The 21,558-nt window shown below is 40.7% G+C and overlaps 2 protein-coding genes across 8 annotated transcripts in view; both read right to left on the bottom strand.

The window, feature by feature from the left end:
- Window positions 1-1,996, bottom strand: part of HERC1 (HECT and RLD domain containing E3 ubiquitin protein ligase family member 1) — a 70,961-nt gene extending 68,965 nt beyond the window's left edge. For all 3 annotated transcript variants that reach the window (XM_021548304.4, XM_021548307.4, XM_021548302.4), the window contains exon 1: window positions 1,067-1,996. In XM_021548304.4, the coding sequence (XP_021403979.2) occupies window positions 1,067-1,996 (930 nt within the window). The remainder of the gene's footprint in view (window positions 1-1,066) is intronic.
- The window catches only part of DAPK2 (death associated protein kinase 2), a 103,316-nt gene continuing 83,640 nt past the window's right edge, over window positions 1,883-21,558 (bottom strand). For 2 of the 5 annotated variants that reach the window (XM_085588165.1, XM_085588164.1), the window contains one exon: window positions 1,886-2,022. In XM_085588165.1, coding sequence (XP_085444291.1) covers window positions 2,017-2,022 — 6 coding nt within the window. In that variant the 3' untranslated portion in view covers window positions 1,886-2,016. Of the gene's footprint in view, window positions 2,023-21,558 lie in introns of all 5 variants that reach the window. The other 3 variants (XM_085588159.1, XM_085588155.1, XM_085588162.1) reach the window with 3 other exon arrangements.

Consider the following 21,558-nt stretch of genomic DNA (forward strand, 5'->3'; position numbering starts at 1 on the left):
TCTCTCCTGAGCTGTGATACCTGCATACACTTCAGGAAAACAAAACTGTCACAAAGTGCTAGTCCAGCATTCTTACTGATTCAGTTTTATGAAGTATCTGGGTTCAGAGTTAATTTCTCCCCATACTATTTTGTAATGAAATGCATATTATTTGTGTCTAAAGTGATAATTATTTTTAAAATTACTAATCATAATTAATTTTATGTTTACATATCTTTCATATTTTGGTCTCTAATTGTATATATAGCCCAAACCCAACAGCAAATAAAGCTGCCCATCACAATATTTATTCCAATTCAGATACTGCTACTGCCATGCACCCCTCATGGACCCTATTCATCAAAATATTTTTTAGATCTTTTTTAGGATTTTTTTTACATTTTAAAGTTTATGTTTATTAACAATCAGTACAAGCCTGAAAGAAAAATATGACCACTTGAAGGAAAAAGTCATTCCCTGTTTTAGTCTGAGCACCATGAGGCAGAAGCTTGCCACAGCTTCTGACTGTGTACTGTGCGAAAATGTCATACCTTGAAAAGCAATATTCATCTAGCACCAGCAGTGAGCACTCAATATACAAAGCAGTGTGCTACACTTCCAATTTAGCTAATTTTCTATCACATTAATTTTTGAGCATCAGCAAAACTACTGAACATCCTGAAGATGTATAAGCAGAGGCCTAGGTGAATGGGGGAGCAGGAATGTACAATAAAAGTAACTAACAGGAAACAAGGTGTATTGCAGAACTTTGAATTTTCTAACTTTTTCTGCTATGAACTTAAATGTATAAGTCTTTCCCTGCCTTCCCTGAAGTTAGAGCATAACACCAAAATGACAACACAAAGACTGTTTTGCTGTTTCATCTTAACCTATGAGCCAACAGGTGGGCAGGAAGAGAAAGAGGTGATGGGTAACAAAGAAAATACAGGGGGGAGGGGCGGTTGGAATCACAAAAAAAGCCCCCATTCTAACACATTCAGCAAATTGGCATTTGGGGTGGAAAAACTACTCAGTTAAGAATGCAACTACATTGCAATGCAGAAAAACCAAAGCTGGTTATACCTACCAGAGATCGTCGCATCTGGGTCATTATACTCATAAAGCAATCAAAGCTGATCATCCCTTCTGGACTTTGCAGTAGCTTGGTTTTCTCCATGGTGTTTACTACAGCTGAAGCACCTAAAGCCATTTCTATCCATTCAAGAAGGTATCTCAAAGCACCTCGTTGGGCAGCCAAACCAAGAAGCAACTCGGAAGCTAATCTACGACCTAGAGTATCTGCCCCAGAGTTTGGAATAGTTACTCCTTTAAGAAAAGTTGTTACTTGTGACAAACAGTCCAAACCCATGGGTGGAATCTTGCTTTCATTTGCTAGAGATAAAGGAGGTAAAGAGCTCACAACTTCTATTGCAGTATAGATAACATCATTGCAGAGACTGAGGCCAGGTCCTGCCACAGGCATCATCCAGCTTTGTCTCAGCAGTGCAAATAACAAGCTCAATCCAGTCCGAACTCCCATTTCTATGAGTGCATCTGTGCTTGACCTCGGGCGTTCACTGACAGAGTGCACATCTGTGGATCCAGAACTGCTTTCTGGTGAATGCTGTTGCTGTTTCACCTTACCCTTATCATGGTATTTATTAGAAAGTGCATAGAAGACACGCTGCAGCACAAGGAGACGCTTTCGAAGAGCTCCAGCAAATGGAGAGTCTGAGCACACCATCTTTGCCAGTGCCAGCTGGCTGCTAAGAAGGGCATCCAAGTAGTGGTCCTGTTCATCACTAGATAGAGATTCCCGCTCAAAATCTGGTAACTGAGGTCCCTTGAGGCACAGAACCTGCTGGGGCAATGGCACTACTTCTTTGTTGCTAACTAACTTAGCATACAAGACAGAAACTCCTTCCCTCGTTGCAATGGATTCACTGTCTTCTGTGATCCATGAGCTGTTTAGATGCTCAAGCCACTTCAGCTTCACAGGTGGGACCATAGCTGCCATGCTGGTTTACTTCTTTGCCATTAGTCCTGAAGATGAGAAAAACTGTCAATAGGTATGCAATATTATCTACAGATCTTATTACTTACAGCAGGACAAAACCAAATAATCCTTTCAGAAGGTAAGCAGCAAAAGATTAACCACCAAGAATTACCAGTTTCACTGTTTGACCTATATGCACGTGCAACTTACTTAACATGATGTAAGAATTTGTGTCAGTCTGCATTTACTAAATCCATATGCACAGAAACTCACATAAAACAAATTTAATTCTGCTAAATGACATGAACAGCATTTAACAGATAAGGCAATTTAAGATTTAGATGTCAAGACCCACAAAGGTGCAGGGCTCGTAAGTCTATCTCAGCACTATGATGATTTATGTCTGCAGGATCATCCATGTAATCGTATGATATTTTTCTCTTTTATCTGACTAAAGGATCACAATTCCAAAAACACACACTGAGTTAGAAAAATTTCTCACATACAAGAACACAGATTGATCACCAATAGTTGAGTCCAGGGTTCTTCCAAGGCTATGTCTGAGAAAATTTTTAAGAATGAATAAATTAAAAGAACATTCTAATCCTAAAGAGACACTTGAGTTACTAATTTTAATGCTGGTACCATTTAGAACTCCAGTTCTTCAAAAGGATTCTTGATGTCAACTCATAAGTTTTGCCAAGGTAGTTTATAGCTTAATATGCAAAGAGGCTTCCTCCAAAGTGAGTTGTTTTCAAACTGCTCCTTTTAAAAGAATTTTCTTTAAAGTAATGCTTTACCTCCTATTGTACAAAACAGATGTGTTTAACTCCTGTTTTATAATCATTAACCATGGGTTACATAGGTTCTGAACGATTACTTTCTGTTCTTTGACCCTGTAAGTCCTAATGCATTACAATGTCACCAAAAAGTACTATAATTTCCTGAAGGAGAGTGTCCTTTGGTAGTGTAAACCCTATTTGATCTAATTTCAAACTAAACTCCTGGGAGTGGAGAGAGTCTCTGCCATGCAGTGCAAGTCAGTGCTGCTGCCATGTTATGCTTCTAGGACAGCAGGTAACAGGCAGCGCAATTTGGTCCTCGTTTTATCTTGACATTTCACACATAGAAAACAAATTAAAACCATAAACCACTGTACCATAAAGTACAGTTATTCTGCTAATACATCTGCCAAAAAAGCATACTGTATGCTATTAAGCACCTGCATTTATTTCAGCCAAATTTTCCCTACAACAGATTAATACCTTCAAAAAAGTGTTAAATGAGCCCCAATGAGCTGTACCCCAGTAACTTCTGTTGCACTACAGCAGCCCTTTACCCAAGTCTATCCCACAGAAACTGGAGCCACAGCTGTTAAGTACCATTCAGAGCAGGGAGCATTCCTTGCATTTCATGCAAGACATACCTTCTGTCTACTCACACCACAAAACCTCCCAGCAGCTCAGCCTCGAAGTGACACAAACATACCCAGGACTCTGTTGACTAAGAAAGGGCAATGCTATCTCATTTGTCAGAAAGTATTTGCTAACTACCATTTGATACTAAGTGGAACTATAAGGCAAATTAATAAAAACATCCTAACTCTGGTCTTACGTGAAGTTTGTGCCTTATCAAGATGTAAAACATGGGGATGTAGCTTCATTAAGAAGTTCCCAAACAGACTCATTCATGGGCTTTATGCTTTCACCAGCTACTCTTCTTTCAGAAACTTCAAAATGTGCTCATGTACCTCAAAGTTGCAAATACTGCTGCTTTTCCTGAAAACTGACGTACTTTTTTTCCCTCTTGCCCTTATATGCATCTCTAAAAATAGAGACTGAAGCTTGAAGCTGAGCCCTTAGCAGTGCCCTACTCTCCTGCAGCTTTCAGAAGAAATTATTGGCCCACCTTGAAAATAACATTCAGTTTCATGTGACAGGCACAAGGCTTTAACCAGACACTGCTGATAATCCTGGAAATGCTGTCTGAATACAAATGTAAATGATTCCTGTCTCTGTATGTAACAACTATAGATCACTAAAGTTAAGCAGAAACCAGGTAACAGTTATACAGGGTATAGGTAGATTTATTTCTTCCAGCTCATTGCCACAAATACAGGGTTTATAATTGCTCCAGAGCCTAGACATGGACATCTCAGTTCTTTTTAGGGCAGACAAAAAGAAAATATATTTGGCTTTGAAAACTCAAGTGAATGCTCTTTCAAATACTATTCTTTCACTGTATTTGAACACTGCAGGGTCAGGTGAACATGTGGAAGGTACCAAGTGTGCATGGTGGGCCAGCCCCAAAGGATGCAGTCCCACACACTTTCTGAGCATGCTGATCACATGGCCAAGCACAAAGGGAGAAGCCAGAAACATGTGACAAGTGGAGAAAAGTATTTTTCTTTCATCATCATAAACCTATAGCAATCTAAATGTATAGCAACAGCTTTATAAAACTATTTCAACACTGGAACACTTAAAACACTTAAAACTAAAGTACCCAGAACTTTCTGGGATTTATATTAAATAAACAAACAAAGCGTCCAGCTCACCTGCCCTTATTCCTTTCTCTCCTGCTCCTTAAAAAAAAAAAAAAAAAAAAAGTGAACTGTGAGAATGTGCAACACAACTCATTTGTCATATCTTCATATCTTTTAGAACCACAGCTCCTGTTGAGGAAATCACCTTTTTTGGGCAGTAAATTTTTGCATATATTTCACTGCTGCTTATTGGTAAATCAACTAAAGTAGGACTTAAAAGTCATAGCTGAACAAGTATTTCAACAGTGTTATCAAATGTAACATATATTTCAAAAGCTTATCCCAGGGAACAGTGGGGAAAAAATGCATACATTAAAACCTAAAAGCCAAGGTCTATGTATCCGGGATGAAGAATTTTTCTTTCAGAACAGCAGTGGCAGCAACTTGAGCTGCAGGGGAAGACATGTGAAGGAAGGTAACTAAGCCTGCCTTCAGAGCTTGTTCACCCTGAGAACCACAGCCAGTGCTCAACAGAACTCAAGGAAAGGCTCAGGTTCATCAAATCCTCTATTGGAATAAGTGCACTAGCACAGGGAGAGCTGTTGTCACCCATCGCTGCACTGGACACCAGTTGCTGTTTGCTCCTCTTACATCAGATGAAAAGGAATGTGAGGAAAAGAATTTTAAAATAAAACCTGTGAAAACATGAGGAGTATAATCAGGGAAGGCTTTTGCCTGAGCTAAGAGGAGAGTAGAACATTTAAATTACGGAAGAAAATAATCTTAAGAGAGTTGTCTTTTAATGTTATAAGAAACATGGAAATTACCTGCAGCAGAGAGAAAGGTTCTTTTTCCTTTTATCAGTCCATTGCTTTAAATGCACCCAAAGGTGAACCTATAACCAAAGCTGAATCCCACTGCAGACTGAATGTGTATTCCCTGATTCTGTCTCTTCAAGCTAAAAAGTCAAAACCAGGTACTTCTAGTCTGTTCATGGCTTTCCCCATCACATAAGAAGCCACACCACATAGCCAAACTACCACTCAAATTCTAAGCTCAGAATCAAGTCTCCACATCTTACAATAACTAGTAAACATAGACAGGAGGTAACAGGATGCATTTCAAATTCAAAGAAATCAACTTCCAAGCAGCCCTAATGATTGTGAAACCATAATAATTCAATGATTGGCATGCATTTCCACACAGCCAAGAACTCGGAAAGAAAGCTGATGACAAATTGAATTACCCCTTTATCTATTTATCTCTCTTCATCTATTTAGTTAGATTATGATTTTAAAGAAGTTTTGGATTAGATGTGTTCGCTGCACTTAAGGAAAAAAGAAACTCAAAACCAAGAGCCTGCAAATGTTTGTCAGCAAGACAGAGATAACACTAATAATAACTGATACACTTAAGATCTTCCCTCTTGAGTAAAAATAGGGAAAAAGAGGAAAGTTGTCATATTTTAGGGAAAGCATACAGTCTTCAGTGGCCTAGCCAATAATTTTAAAGACTTTAAAATATGTTGTGTTATAAAAGAGTTTGTTTTTTCTTAAATAGGAATGAGTTCAGCCTGAAAGCACCAGCTAATTTATACACGTCACTTAAGATATTAATTTTTGTGGTCTAAGCTTGCCTACAATAACTAATAAATTACATGTATTAAAAGTGTGAATGGTCTATTGCAAGTCATTATTAAATGCAACAGACAATTGGGCATATTAAAATTAAAATTAAGTTTATATCAATAATGAAAGAGCCAATTCTTTCACTGAGAAAAACGACATATTTTTTTAGGAAAAAGAACTATTCCCCTATCTCAAACAAGAATAAAGTAAGAGACTGGAGATGCATCTAACTACATTTACAAGTTATTTCCACAAAACAGAAATAAATTATGAGGCGATAAACTATGAATGCTGTTCCTTCTTTCTCTCTGCAACCACAGCAATTCAATCACAGAAACAGAAAGAGGAATTTGATCTTGTCATTAATCCCAGCTTGCTTGTTTCATATATACAATACCAAGTCACTGACTGCATGGATGACTAACACCTTAATGTACAACTGACCAGGAGATACAATGAAATAGGTATTCCACTACAAGTGTTTCACTATTTTTTATACATACATGCATATATATTTTTAAATATATTTTGGTATTTATATTAGATACTAAAAATATCCGTATTTCATATATATCTGTTTGAAACACAAGTAATCTTTCTGCAACAATTATTTCTTTTCAAAGGGGAATAATTCTTCCAAAGCATTTCAGCTAACAGCAAACTAAAATTGACGTTGTGAAATTGATGATTAGAAAATTCTGTATAATTATTTTTTTGTTTACATAAGGTAAAATGGGACTGAGAAGTAACAGTAAATTTTCCAGCCACTTACCACCATCTCCTAAATTAGCTATGGAAAGAGATTTTTCTAGAAAGGGAATAAAGGAAACACTAAAGACATCTCATAAATCCACTTGGTTGGCTCAGACATGAAGACTGTCAAACCTCTAAGAACAAATTTTTTTTAGATTTTTACTGCAGCTGCAGGAAACCAAGAAGCTTTTAGGTCTTGTCACTTTGAGGTAAGTGGGACAGCTTTGATCACCTTCAAATGCAAGAATAAGAACTCATGAGGAGGGAAAAAACATTACTAAAGAAGTTAGTATGGGAAATTCTCAACTTCAACACAGTCAAAGGAGTGCGGACTTTGAAAACTGCCCCAAATACTCCTATATTCCAAGGGAACGGGGAAATGAGACTAGTTTATAAAGGACTTCAGCATGGTGTAGAAGGTTAAAGTCTGTAAAGCTATAAAGTTCCTGTTTCTGAGTTCAGCGGGAACGACATGTCTTCAGACAGAACATACGCAATTCCCCAAAGGAATTTCCATAGTCTTCCCTTTCAATGTCAGCTCAGAAATTAAGGGAGATACTTGTATGTCACCCAAGAATCACCTCCATGCAGCCAACAAATTTATCCTAAGCAAACAGGAAGCTCCCTTCTAGGGTTTCGATTTTTAAAAATGCTTAGAATTTAAAAAAGCTCCTCAGAAGCTGCTGTGTGTAGATCTGAGAGAAAGATTGCTGGGACAATTTAAAGAAAACTGGAGATTAGGCAGAAGCTGTACAGTGCAGCTACATCACAATGTAGCTCCTTTTGAGGAGATCAGGAAAATCAGGAACAGCGCAAGGCAATTCCAGAGAAGTAACACTGAATTCCTGCAGGAGCGCATGTAAGTACCAAAGTCATGACAAAAAATTAAAAAGTTTATGTTTTGTTTTAAAGAAAGTTGCAGAAAAGATCCTTTAAAAGCAGAATCATTATTTTGCTGATTTAATTAGAGAGTGTAAGAGCACAGTCTCCCCACAAAGCATGCTTTGCTTTTTCATTCTTTAGCACACACACTCAACTTATCAACAGACAGAACCATCAAAACATGTGGAAGGGAAGAGCTGATTTTAGGGCCTATCTTTTCTTTTTTTTCCCCAAAACATCATCTCCAACAGATTGGCTCTATCTCATTGCTAAATGCAGGTAATCACTGGTATTCCAGCAAGAATAATCAAAGTCCATTGACACGGAGGAAGAAGGTGCAACTGCTGCTCAGGCTGTGAAAAGGAAAATATGAACAGTCAGCTCTGAAACATAGGTAAATCTTGAAGCACAGTGATTTCCCACTGCTTGTACAAACCTGAATCTTCCTGCTTAATTGTTATTTTACAGTTTTGTACTTTCCTCCCTGTACAAGGTCCAAAGAAGTAAACACTGTAATATAGGGATAAAAAGCAAAAGTCATCTCACATAAAGTGTTGACAAATAAACACATTAAACAAGGGGAATGTATTTTAAGCTAGTGTTTAAGGTAGGCAGAACTACTTACAGTCCATGGAGATTTTGAAACATATAAATTGCATAAAATTATATACAGTATCTTCAATTAGTATTAATAAAATCCATTTTCTTAAATCAGTGACACTAGCACACATACTGAAGACATAACAAGGATGGAATTTGACAAAGCTACATACTCCTGTGGTTTTTTTAACTTAACTTGACTACAGCAGAAATCAAGCACACACAAAAACAACTATTCTGACAGAAGCCAAGTGCTCAGGCTCTCAGAACTTCTAGAAAAACAGCTGAAATCTCTGTTTTCTGCAAAGCTCTTGAAAAACTGCACCTGTATAGCTGTAAATAGTCTATGTCATAAAAATCAAAAGTTTTCTCAAAGGAAAAATAAACCTCACAAGCATTTACTCTCTCTCCCCCTCTCTGCAATCAGCAATTTCAGCAACCTTTGTCAGACACTGACTACATTTATTTTATGGGAACCTAATTACAAAAGCTTGTAACACAAGAAGTCTGTCTGTACAGTCAAATCACAGGCAGGAAGCACCAAAATTAAATACAATGGTCTGGTTGTGAAACTGAATTCTGTCCACTGCTTGCCTGCAATGTACCACACACATAAACAGAGCTCTTCACTGTGCGTTCCTTGACAATTAACTCCCTGGAGTCTGCAACAGTTACATTTATTATTTTCAACCTGAGAGACTCTCAGAGCACTTCTGTGCTCAAGGTCCCTTCAGCCTGATGCCACCTGGGTGCTTTCTAAAAGGGAGTAGAAAATTTAATATTTAAACAGATAGCAGCCAGATCACACTACAGCTCTTGATGCTGCTACAAGTAGTTAAAATTTTATTTGCAACAGTGAGAAATTAAGTTCTGTGATGGGTCAGAAAAATCAAGCATTTTCTGTCTCAGGCAAAACTGAGGAAAGATTTCACAATCAGATAATTCTATGAGCTCATTAAGAATATAATTCAATTAATTCACACAAGTGACACTGACTACTGAAGAACTTATTCTGGGATGTTATTTTAGATAATTTTTGATAAAGTAGAAGTTCCGAGTTCATTGCCAATCACAGCTCTGGAAAAGCTAATTTGCTTAAAATATGACAGAAAACCTAATATAATATGTTTCTATTTACTGCCTCAATGTGATGACAGTATTACAGCTGCATTATAGAGGAGGAATCTCTTCAAAGTTGCAACATTTCAGTTTCTTAGCATTAAGCACTTAGAACTCTTTTAAATTGTTTTTAATTCAAATACATGTAACGTTCTCACCAGTAAACCAAAGTCTTTAGTCTGTATCCAAGACTAGTAAATAATTATCTCAATATTCTGTCAAATTCCTAAACTGTACCACTCCAAAGCTGAATGAAATTCAAGATATGGCTGTACATTTATTTTGTGCAACATAAAGCCTTTTCTCTGGTTTTGCCAAGTTCCACTCTTAACAGTTCCTGATGTTCTATAAAATGACAGATTACCTTAAGTTTTTATCATTCCAATCCTTCATACTTCTTACAAAGAAGCATGAAGTCCCAGTAAGAATCTTGCTGCCAGCTGGTGGAGTGCAGCAGTTTTTGCAATCCTTATTAGAATTTTACAATCTGAAAGTGCAACTAAACCAAACGGATTTGCTTCCCTTTTTTCATAAATAAGGGACTGTATGTACAGGATTTAGCAGCAGGTATCAAGAGCTCCAAACAACATTTACAGCCTTCTACTTGAAAGGTCATTTAGAAACCAAGAATATATAGAAATAACTAAAACCCTGTCTTGTCACATGCCAAAAATATAAAACATACAGAAATGTAAAACCCACAAGACAGTTCATACGGCTTATGGCAAGGGGACACTATGACAGTTGAAACCAACAGGACATAACGTTGCCTAGAAGAGTTATCTGTTCAATATTTCACTAGTGCCAAAAAGCACTGTAGGTCACTATACAAGGCAGTAATCTTCAAATGTTCTTTTTGGCCTGTCCATGTAGTCTAGGCACACTACAATTGAGAGACACAAGGTGAATGGAATCTATCCAAAACAGTCATGGGAAAGAAAAAGAGAAAAAGATAAATTAGAAAATGCTTGCACTGAAGAGAAATTACCACAAATTCACAAAGAATTGAAAGCAAAAAATGTCCTTAGAAGCAGCAAAAAAAATAAAAAAGGCAACAGTGCTAGTATGAGGAAATGGACTGTAAAACAGCATAGAAAAAATAAGTTATCTCCTACAAATCTGGAATAAGAAGCAAGGAAGAAAGGAACCAACCCAGAAAAAGCAAGCAGGAACAGCAGCTACAGCAGATTGCCCTTCACTACTGAAACATTACAGTGAAATACACACCAACATTAATTCACGTGAGCATCTGTCTCCATTGAGCACAAGGGCCACTATCCTTGTACTAGCCTCCTGCTCAGCATATGAAAACTAAATGAATGACATCATCATTCAGAATAAGATTAATTATGCAAACAACTATCAACTTTTATTTCCAAATACTGAATCCCACCCAACCTTATATATTTTAAGTAAGCCATGGTAAGTTTCTACTTGATATTCTTCCAGTTTTAGTCTTCCCACATGATTTTAGTCCTGTGGGATTATTTATTTATTCATTATCAGGTATAGTATTGAAACTAATATAACCCTGTGCTTTCAGCTGGTCACAATTGGTTACTCCAAAAATCTTTTTGGAGACAGGTTAAAGGAAGACAAATTTATTTTTAAGTTAATATGAAATTAAAGCTATTTGCCCTTTTGCTCTTAGGGCTTAAAAAGAGAGTGATACAAAACCCTAATCATGGCTTCTCAATGTAAACCCCTGGGGGCTGTACAAAATCTACCCATGCAGAGAATAAAAATTATCATTATTGTTCAGCAGATAAACTTAGAAAAATCAATTTAATCCATTACTTCTTCAGATGCTTTAAGGTTGCTTAAACTGAAAATGCAAGGCGCTCCACATACACAATCATCAAAAGCAGTTAGTGAAGAGGAGCTGAGAAGCAGAAATTCCCCATGCATCAAAACATCCCAACAATTCAAGCAAAGAAATATGCCTCATCTTGCATTGGAAAAGGGACAAAAACTATGGTGAGGTTTTAGCACTACCACTCTCCCCAAAAGGTACACAATCACTTGTACTTCTACTGTGTAGTGCAGTTACAGTATTTTCAACCACCACAACACATAGAAACAGATATTTTCTTGCAAAAACTACAGAAGTTTTAAAGATGTATTTACTAGAAATCATGACTTGAAATTAAAAACTCAGCAATGAACAGGAGAGTGCAATATGCACACACAATCAAAATTCAAAGACATTCCACTTTCAAGTTAGCTGTATGTAAGCAGGAAGGTGGACTGCAGCCTTTAGACATATATAGATCAATCTATATCTATATATATATAAAGGGGGCATATAAGAGCAGTGGAGAGATACCTGTTATCAGGGCCTGTGGTGACAGGACAACAGGAAATGGTTTTAATATGAATATGGGTAGGTTTACATTGGATAAAAAGAAGAAATGTCTCAATGACGGTGGTGAGACACTGGAGAAGGTTGCCCAGCTAAGTTGTGGATGCCCCTTTGTGTTAACACTTCCTGCTAACATTTGCATTTCTTGACTCAGAGAACTCCTACTGTAACTAACTGAAAAAGAAACCTCTGTTGTGTAAATTCACGCATTTGGAAGGAAATGTTTTAAGGACGAAATTTCAGTATTACCTAGTCCTGAAAGCAAATGAAAAAATTATTACTAGTAAAGAGAACTCAAACTGCAGGCTCTTCTTTAAGCAGCAAATTAATTCCAACTTCCAGCAGAGAAGATGATTCTTGAGCCACCTGAACATTCTCCCAAATAGCTTGGTGACATCAGGTCAATCACAACAGCCCAGGGAATATACTTGGCCAGTTCCAAGGTCACAGTTACATCTGCTGTTGATGGGCAAATCCTGTAGCCACTGGGCTCCAGACTGGCTTTGTTTTCTTTTTTTCATATTAAGAATTTACAAGGGTTACTCTGAATTACTGTAATGCACAGCTGCAGCACACCAGCAGTTATTTCAAGCAGCCCTGTGACAGTAGAGCTTCAGTTTCTGAGGGCTACTTCAGATGTTTTTAAAGAACTAACACCTACTAGATTTGAATGCTCCACTTGACTGTAGGTCACTAAAAGGGAGACAGACAAAAAGAAACCCTGGCAGCAGTTTCAAAGTTTGAGTACTTCTGAGAGCCGATCACGGCACAAACAACCAGCACAGTACTCACCATTCACTACCACGACCTTGACAGCAGGAAGCCAAAGCAGCCATAGAGAACTGCATCTTACTTTTAACTAAAACACACCACTGCAAGATGAAAAAAATCTCTCGAGTTACACGAACAGAGGAAGATTAAGTATCTGTACAGGATCTAAGATCGTTGCTTTGAAAGGCTAATGACTTCCTAATGACCTACAACCAGAAATCAAATGCCTACTCCACCAAGTCTACCTAAAATACATATAATTTCTGTCTCCATTGCTTATTTTTAAAAGGGGGATAAGGGCATCTCCACCCTATGAGTACTACAAGAACAGTAACACTAAAAGCAGAAAGAAAAATTGGAATACCACATGTGTCTTAACGTCTTAAGCAAAAGTACTTAAACATACATAATTTTACTACTCAAACACAAATATTATTGTTAATTTCACATGCAGCTTTCCCTATCTTTAAAATGGTCCTACTCCAGTCATTACTGATAATTTAAAATATGCAGAGCACCCCTGTACTGTCTCCTTTGAAAAATAAAGTTTATGGCCACCTAAGATTGGTAAACTAAAGACAAAACCCAACAAAGATCTTTAGTCAAGTCACATAAGCTGTTTCCTAATCCATTTCCTACTATCCATTTAATTCAGTTCTGAAACAGAAGAACAGTTTCACTGCTAAACTATTTTTCAATTCACAGATTAAGTGAATAAAAAAATACTGTGTTATATTCTTACTATGCCAAGCAATCTCTCAGCAAAAATAAGTCAAAGACTTGACATCCCTATGCTTAATTAACAACTAGACAAACACCTCCTTTACAGAGTTTCCAAAAAAAATTTCAAGACTCCCACTTTCCCTTACATACTTCCAATCCTAAAAACTAATTTAGTCTTAACGTTCAAAGAACAAAACATACATGACATATTTAAGTAAGAACACAGGATCAGAGAGGAAAACCTCACTACAGGTTTGCACTCAGAGACAAAAAGATGTTTCATCTTAAAACACAACCACTCTGATACAGCCACCTAACAAATTCCTCATAGGTGCAAGGATACAGGAGACTGGCAATGCCATTCTGTCCTGTAGTACAACACTGTACAGCTTTTAATCTTTCACGCAAAAAAACAGATTCCTCTCAGAACAGGGAAGCAGTAGTAGACTGACCAGGTATACAGTTTACCTTTCCAGATTAAATACCTATTATATTTTTCCCCAAAACTATGTGAGACTTAACCCTGAGATCAAAGTCCTCCACAGTCCCACATCCCAATGGAGCAGATGTGGTATATATGGGGTCTCTAACAAGGAGTATTAAATTTGGCACATGTAAACTGAGGTTTTATTATGAAATACCAGCATAGAACACTCTGCTAAACTACAAATCTGATCAACCTCAACAGACAATATACACGTGTACATATACAGATATATACAGGATACGTACACAAGTATATAGAACACACAGTTCCAGCTACAGGAAATTACACCGCTCATGAGGAAACAATTAGCTTAGATATGTGGCAACAGAAATTAAAATGTTTCAACTGCACTAAACCTCTCCTATACACTATGAAAGGGAGAGGACATAACAATAGGATTCTACCCTTTAAAAAACACGAAAAGCAGCTTGTGTAGAGCAATAGCTCAATAAAATTAAGCACATGCAATTAAACAAACAAACAAACAAGAGACAACAACAAAACACCTGCTAGGACTTCACTTCGAAATACAAAATAAATAATCTGTTAGTAAAATAATGCTTCAGTATTGCAAGCAAGAGCCAACAAATATGCCATGGGAAGACGGTGCAATTCAGATGACAAGTCTGGAGATACAAGGAACACCCACCTACAGTCATGCACACAGCTGATGAAGGCAAACATGACAAATTTCAGACTGAATTTTGTGACACCTGCCGGGTCCACCTGACATGCACGGAGCCAGAGATGCATTTAACATTTAGAGGAAAACGTGCGGCCACACTACAACCGCATTCATGACGTTCATGGGGAAAAATCACGGGCTCCGAGGACCTCAGCCGAAGCACAATGCCGAATTCGTACAGTTTATACCGCTTAGAAAAGGTATAAAAAGCCCCCACGAAGGGAGCAGAGCTGCCGGAGAACGCCCTTCCTTCTCCCAGCCTCAGCAACAGGGCAGTCACACCTGACCGGCCCCACCTGCCTCCCCTTTTCCTCACAGCCGTCTGCACCTTCCCCCGCTCCCGGACGCCCGCGGCCGCAGCAGTGGCCCTGCGGTGTTGTCGGGCGGGGAGGGCGCGGGAGAGCCATCCCGGCCCTCGGCTGGTCCAGGCCTCCCGCCCCTGCCCGCGCTCCTCAGCCCGACGCGGCCGCGCGCTCACCAGGCAGCGGCGGGGGGAGGCGGCGGCGCTCGGCCCGGGAGCCCCGCGGGACGAGCGAGGCACGGAGACTCCGCCGGGAGCCGCGTCCTCCCGGCGCGGATTGTCACAGGGAAAACATGACGCGAGCAGGGAGCCGCCGATCTCGCGGGGCTACCGCGCGGCTCTCGCGAGAGCGCCGGCCGCTCCCCGCCTCCGCCCGCCACCGCCTTCCGTGCGCGAGCGGCTCGCCGCCGAGGCCGGAGCGGCGGCAGGAGCTGCGGTGGGAACGGCTCGTTACGGCAAAGTGGGAGCGCTGCGGGCACAAGGAATGGAGATAGTGCCCAGACAGTGGGGTTCATTCGTCTTCTGCAAGCGTGGGGAAGAGCAGACAAATGCTTTTGCATACAAACGACGAAAGAAATAGGTCAGGGAAACAAAGCACCTAATTTAGGCCGGGATGCTGATGGAATTGATGTATGGGACACTCAGTGAAAAGAAGAGAAATGGATGCCATATGGAGTGACAAAAAAGTGCAGAACGAATCACATTAGTAGTCAAGCAGGAGTATATTAAAGCATTTATTTAAACAAAATGTGTTGCAATTTTGCTTTGAATCCATGTTTGCTCCCTGTTCTCCATAATCCGCTTTCTTCCCCAGTTGCTAAATTTCCCAAGCCCTTCCCTAACTTCCTTCCAAGTTGTCAATTCTCGCTATCCCTACCCATTTCTCCAGAGAGTTCTGTGTCTGTCTTGCCCTCGACACCCCATTTGTTACCCCCTCGTTTTCCCTGATAGGCTCATAAGCTATTTGCCCCACCTTATACTCGTCTCTTACCATATCCTCATTGGTTCACTTTCCTACACCCCTTACTCCTGAGCTGCTGTAAAAAAATTCTGTTCACCCCCCACCCCGAGTCTTGTCTGGGAGCCCAGGAATAAATCCATCTTGTTCCACCCCAAGCCCCGTGCCATCGCTGTCTGTCCCTGCTCTGTCCGTGCCGATAACTGGGAATTGCAGAGCTCACATGGGAACAGTCGCGCCCCTGCCACAGTCACCCCGCACAGCGTGTGCTGCAACAAAAATGAACAACATAACAGCAAATAGTAAAACTGTCACTGAGGAAGGAATGAAATTCCAAGTCTAAAGAAGGATAAAGAATACAGTGAACATTGTCACAGGCTTAGATGGTGGCAACAACAGCACACCAAGATGAGCGAGGCCACAGCGGCAAGAAACAACATAATGAGAAATCTCAGTTACACCCACATGAATTGGTAAAGTCCATACAATATTAGGGATATCATGACTGAATCAGTAGACATTCATAGACTAAGTAAATGGGAAAACTGACAAGAAGCGAGAGGAAAACTGTGCAAGAAGGGACTGCATATGTTTCAGTACATCAGCCTACAATACAATACAATGGAAGCTTACAAAAATTTGTGATGTGAAATAGGTGAACATGGGATAATTGTTTATGTTCTTCCAGTGGAAGAGTTAGAAGATAACAGAGGAACTAGTAGATTAAAAATACATAACAAGGAAAAGAATGTCTATTTCTTCATATGAATTTCTTCATATAATTAAGCTGTAGAACACCTTGATGCAGGACAAAATGTAGGAGGTTACCTGGACTCAAAAAGAGACTGGAAAACTACAGGAAAGAAAAGAATCCGTCAGTTTACCAAAGACATCTCTGGTTGAAAAATGCCCTGGCCCACAGAAAGCCCTACAATATTTGGTGACACTTTCCTCTGTGCTTGCTTCTGCCTTTCCTTCCCAAGGCATGGGTTGATGCCTGGCTCAGAGACATTGCCAGTGGACCAGAGACCCCATCCTTATGTTCTTGTCCTATAGCCTATGTTTCCTGGATCTCTCTTCATTAGCTTTAATGCTTTATTCTGAGTTATGAAGTGTTAGGGGAGGTCCCTAACAGTAGAGCTCAGCTCCCTGGAGGGACTGTTGCATTTCATGACACAAGTTCCAACCAAAATTGGACTAAATGTCACTGACCACTTTGGAGACACTCCCAGGTATTGATGGCTTTTCATTCTGCTCCCTAAAAGGCAATTCAGGGATGCACATGGTTTTGCATCAGAATAAAACTTGAATGCCTTGCTTTGAAAAGTCTGACTCAACCAAGCCAAAAGTCACAGACTAAGAAAAAAGTCTCTGTTAGCAATTTACCCATGTAATATCAGCTCAAGAGGATAATGGTCAAGACAACCCATTTTTGTTCAATAAATTCTAAGATTCTTTTTTGTTTTGTACCTCTAACTACACCAGCTAATCTTTTATCTAAAATCACAGTCAAACTCTGCTGTGAATGAGCAGCTACTTTGTTGATGAGACCACCTATGCTAACAAATGCCATCAAAATTGGGGTAAACTATAAAAACATTTTAAAGCATTCCTTAGATATTTCAAATATGTCAGCTAAAGAATACTGTATAAGAAATAAACTTTAAAAAAAATCAACAGATACATGAAAACACATTCAGTGCAGACATGTCCAGCACATCTGCCATTCCACAGAAGAGAAAGAATAAAGAGACACACTCAGCAGTATGTGCTCTTCTCCACGTTCACATACCCCATGCCCACACACATTAGTCACAACATGAAGACAAAACCTTATCGTTAACTGCAGCTTTTATGGTTTGCAGGCTCCACCTACAGCTAAGCATTGTATAACTCTCAAGGAATTTCTTAGGCTCACAAATGTCTACTGCATTTAAGTTACATACACTTAACTATTAAGTTCACAAAACCGCAAGGTTTCCTGTTTTGTTTTTCAAGTCTTTACCCAGCCCATCAGTCACTCTGCAATACTGAGAGTCAAGGGCTCTCCCTTTGCCATTTCCCTCGATGCAGGTAGTAGGGCTGGATGCAGGTGCAGGGGCTGTTTCCAGAGGCTCACTTATCTCAGAATTTAAGTTACACTGGATGACCATTGCTATTGCAATGCCATGAATAGCATCTTTGTGAATTATCACATGAAGCTTGTTTACTATATAGCAACTGTTAATATTTGATATTAACTACAGTCTTTGATAATCAAGTGACTTCCACAGTTTCCCCTTCAGCGCTAGACCCCCAATGCCTGAGCTACTGTCTGCATCTACAGCCAGCTGGACTCAGGGGCTCCCAAACTGGAATAAAACCCAGCACGGCAAGTGATGCAGGATGAGGTCTATTCCATCACTCTGTACTAACAGGCAAGTATTGTCAGAATTACTGAACACCCAAACAAAGCAAACAGCATTCTAGCCTACAGTAGCTCCAGTAGGTCTGAAAATAAGAACATATATAAGGGGAACAAGTTTACATTTGCTCTGACACTACCAATGGCTGTCACCACAATTCAGCCACCTCATCTGAGAGTCAACTATAATTAAATGAAAACATGGCACTTGCATCCTTTGGAAATTGCAGTCTCCTGAAACTCACTTGGGTACCCTGAGGACATACCAGAGAAAAGATGAACCCTCCAGCCACCTGCAGCTATATATTAACAGGCTGAATGTAACAAAAAAAGTTGAGAAGAGTTTTTCAGGATACCCCTAGACACAGGCCAGAAATACCTGAATCGCAGCTTTTCAGTAGGCAACATTCTTCATCCTCTCCCACTCTGTCCTGGGTTGTAAGATAAGCTTGTATTCTATTTGCCATCTGTTGAAGGCAAACCTGTTGGACAGGTTTTGTTATCTTTTCCAAGAACCGGTTTTGCTCCTAAGAGGTAATGGTTTGTTAGTGGGCCATTGACTGATTCAATGCAGGGCTGGTAACATAACACCATGCTATTGTGAGATGTTCCACCCAGAGGGGGAAGCCAAGCACTCTTTTATTGGGGATAAAGGGGTAGCTTTTGGGGAGAGAGGCAGCTCGCGCTCTCTCTTCGCGGGATTCCCAGAGAAGCAGCTCTCTTCGGCGACACTCGCAGTGAAGCAGCCGGAGCGCGCTGAGGCGACGGCGGCGGAGCTCAGAGGCAACCCCGGTGCAGAGGAAGACCGGCCCCACTGCCACCAGATCTTCAGAGGAAAACTATACCCTTCTAAAGATCACCACTGCAGCTGCAGTTCATCAACCACTGCAAGGGGAGCAATCATCCCAGCAGGACTGCTACTGGCACCCCGAATCCTCAGGTTCTGGACTTTTTCACTGGTTTTGTTTGTACCGATTGCATTTGCCTTTTTAAATTGTTGTCTAGTTTTCTCCTAGTAAAGAATTGTTACTCCCATTCCCATATCTTTGCCTGAGAGCCTTTTGATTTAAAACTCCTAGTAATTCAGAGGGAGGGGGTTTACCTTCTCCATTGCACAGGAGGCTTTAGCCCTCCTTCGCAGATTCCTGTCTCGAACCTAGACAGATTTTGGCACCCAATGTGGGGCTCGAGGGCATTGAGAGGGAAAAAGGATTAACAGTTCTTAAGTAATTTGGTTTTTTTGTTGCGTGTAAAAACATCTTCAGCATCTCAATGTGGTCTAGTTTACCTTGGTTTGGGTGGCATGTGATCGTAGCTATACTTTTCCCATTTGCAGACCCTTATCTAAAAATGGGTCCTATAACTAAGGCTACGGTGTCTGTTATCAAGTTTGGCTTCTGGGTTAATTGGGTGAGGAATTCATGGATCTTTAATTTCCTCTGGAAGGCAGGTACATGGATTCATAGCTATCACACGTTAACTGTATGTTTTTGGGGTTACTTTAATAACGGTACCTACTGCGAGGAAATAGCACCTGGGCAAACTTTCTCCCAACCTTTTAACCATCTTTTTGGGTCTGCTCCACCAGTTCTCAAAGGGTTAAGATCCTTTCTAAGTGCTAATGATACCATACAATGGGTGGTGTTGCTGATAGTCCTGTTATATTTAGCATTCAGAGATAAGGGAAGATTAACCTGGATAACTACCCTCACAGCTACACCACAGACTCGAGATGCTGCTGCTCCAGAGCCTGACCCTGCCCCACAGCCCACCTCAGAAATGAACCGCCCAGATTGGGTGAGGGTTCTGGTTAAGGAGATACGAGAGATGCTGAAGGAGTGCATTTCCCCAGCTGGTGAGAAACCGGCCCTTTGCCTTGAGGAGGGACAGTCTAATAGTACAGCTGTGGAACCCACAGATGTTACAACTGTCCAGGTTCCAGCTGAACCACAAAGGCAGTCACGGTCAGTAGCAGTGGCCCCGGTAGAAACAAGGAAGTCTAAGGTGAAAGCAGAGCACCCTGCAGATAGGGACAGGAATGGAGGAACCTCACAACCCACAGGGACCCAGAGATTGCTATCATCACCGAGTCCCTGACATACGAAAGTCTTCGCAATCTGCATAAAGACATTGTGCGACTAGGGCATGAGGCTTATACTACCTGGTTACTTTGGGTTTGGGATCTTATGGGTACAGGTGTGCAGCTGGACGGTGGTGAGGCAAGGAACTTGGGACCCTTGACCCAGGACTCGGGTATAAATCAGGTTTTTGTAAGGGAACCAGGGTCCCTTTCTCTCTGGGAGCGACTCTTAATGAGTGTCAGGGAGAGGTTTGTCCACAGAGAGAGAATGCAAGAGCACCATCATAGAATGCGCTGGAAGACCCTCGAGGAAGGGATCCAACAGCTGAGGGAAGTGGCAGTATTGGAGGTACTCTTTGGGAGGGATGGACAACACAATAATGACCCTGACAAGGTCAGGTGTACGGGACAAATGCTGTGGAGTCTGGCAAATCTTGGGCCATCTCAATACACCACCTTCATTGCAACAATCAATGCTGACGCTCACCGGGAGACAATAGGTTCTGTTGCCAACAAACTTAGGAATTATGAGAGTATGATTAATGGCCCAATGCAGGCTCATATCTCAGCCGTGATTAAGGAGTTTAAAGAGGAGATGAGGGAGGAGATAAGGAAGGTTAATACAGCACCCGTGAGAGTCACAGGCCCCAGAATCAGCGCCCAACATTCCCCAGCTAGAGAGAGAGGGTACACCCCAAGGGCTAATCTGTGGTTCTTCCTGCGTGACCATGGGGAAGACATGGGGAGGTGGGATGGGAAACCCACTTCTGTCCTGGCAGCACGGGTCCGTCAACTTAAGGAGGGAAACTCTAACCGGGGGAGTTCCACCAAAGTGAAGGTAGCCTCAACCTCCCGTGACCAAGCTTGTGGGTACGATCTGTCAGACCCCCTTGAAGGGACCTCTAGTATGTATGCCCAGGAAAGGAATGATAACCAGTGTTAGAGGGGCCCTGTCTCTAGCCAGGGAGAGGCACGGGAAAACTGGATCTTCTGGACAGTGTGGATCCGATGGCCTGGCACATCAGAGCCACAAAAATATGATGCTTTAGTTGATACTGGTGCACAGTGTACTCTGATACCATTGGGACATGTGGGGGCAGAGCCTGTTTCCATTGCTGGTGTGACAGGGGGATCACAACAATTGACTCTGGTGGAAGCCGAGGTGAGCCTGACTGGGAAGGAGTGGAAGAAACATCCTATAGTGACTGGCCCAGATGCTCCGTGTATCCTAGGCATAGACTTCCTCCGGAACGGATATTACAAAGACCCAAAGGGACTCAGGTGGGCTTTTGGAATAGCCGCTGTAGAGGCAGAAGACATTAAGCAATTGAACACCTTGCCTGGA

This window comes from Lonchura striata, chromosome 10 (assembly GCF_050655825.1).
Source record: "Lonchura striata isolate lonStrDom1 chromosome 10, ASM5065582v1, whole genome shotgun sequence".
In the NCBI taxonomy this organism is placed as follows: domain Eukaryota; kingdom Metazoa; phylum Chordata; class Aves; order Passeriformes; family Estrildidae; genus Lonchura; species Lonchura striata.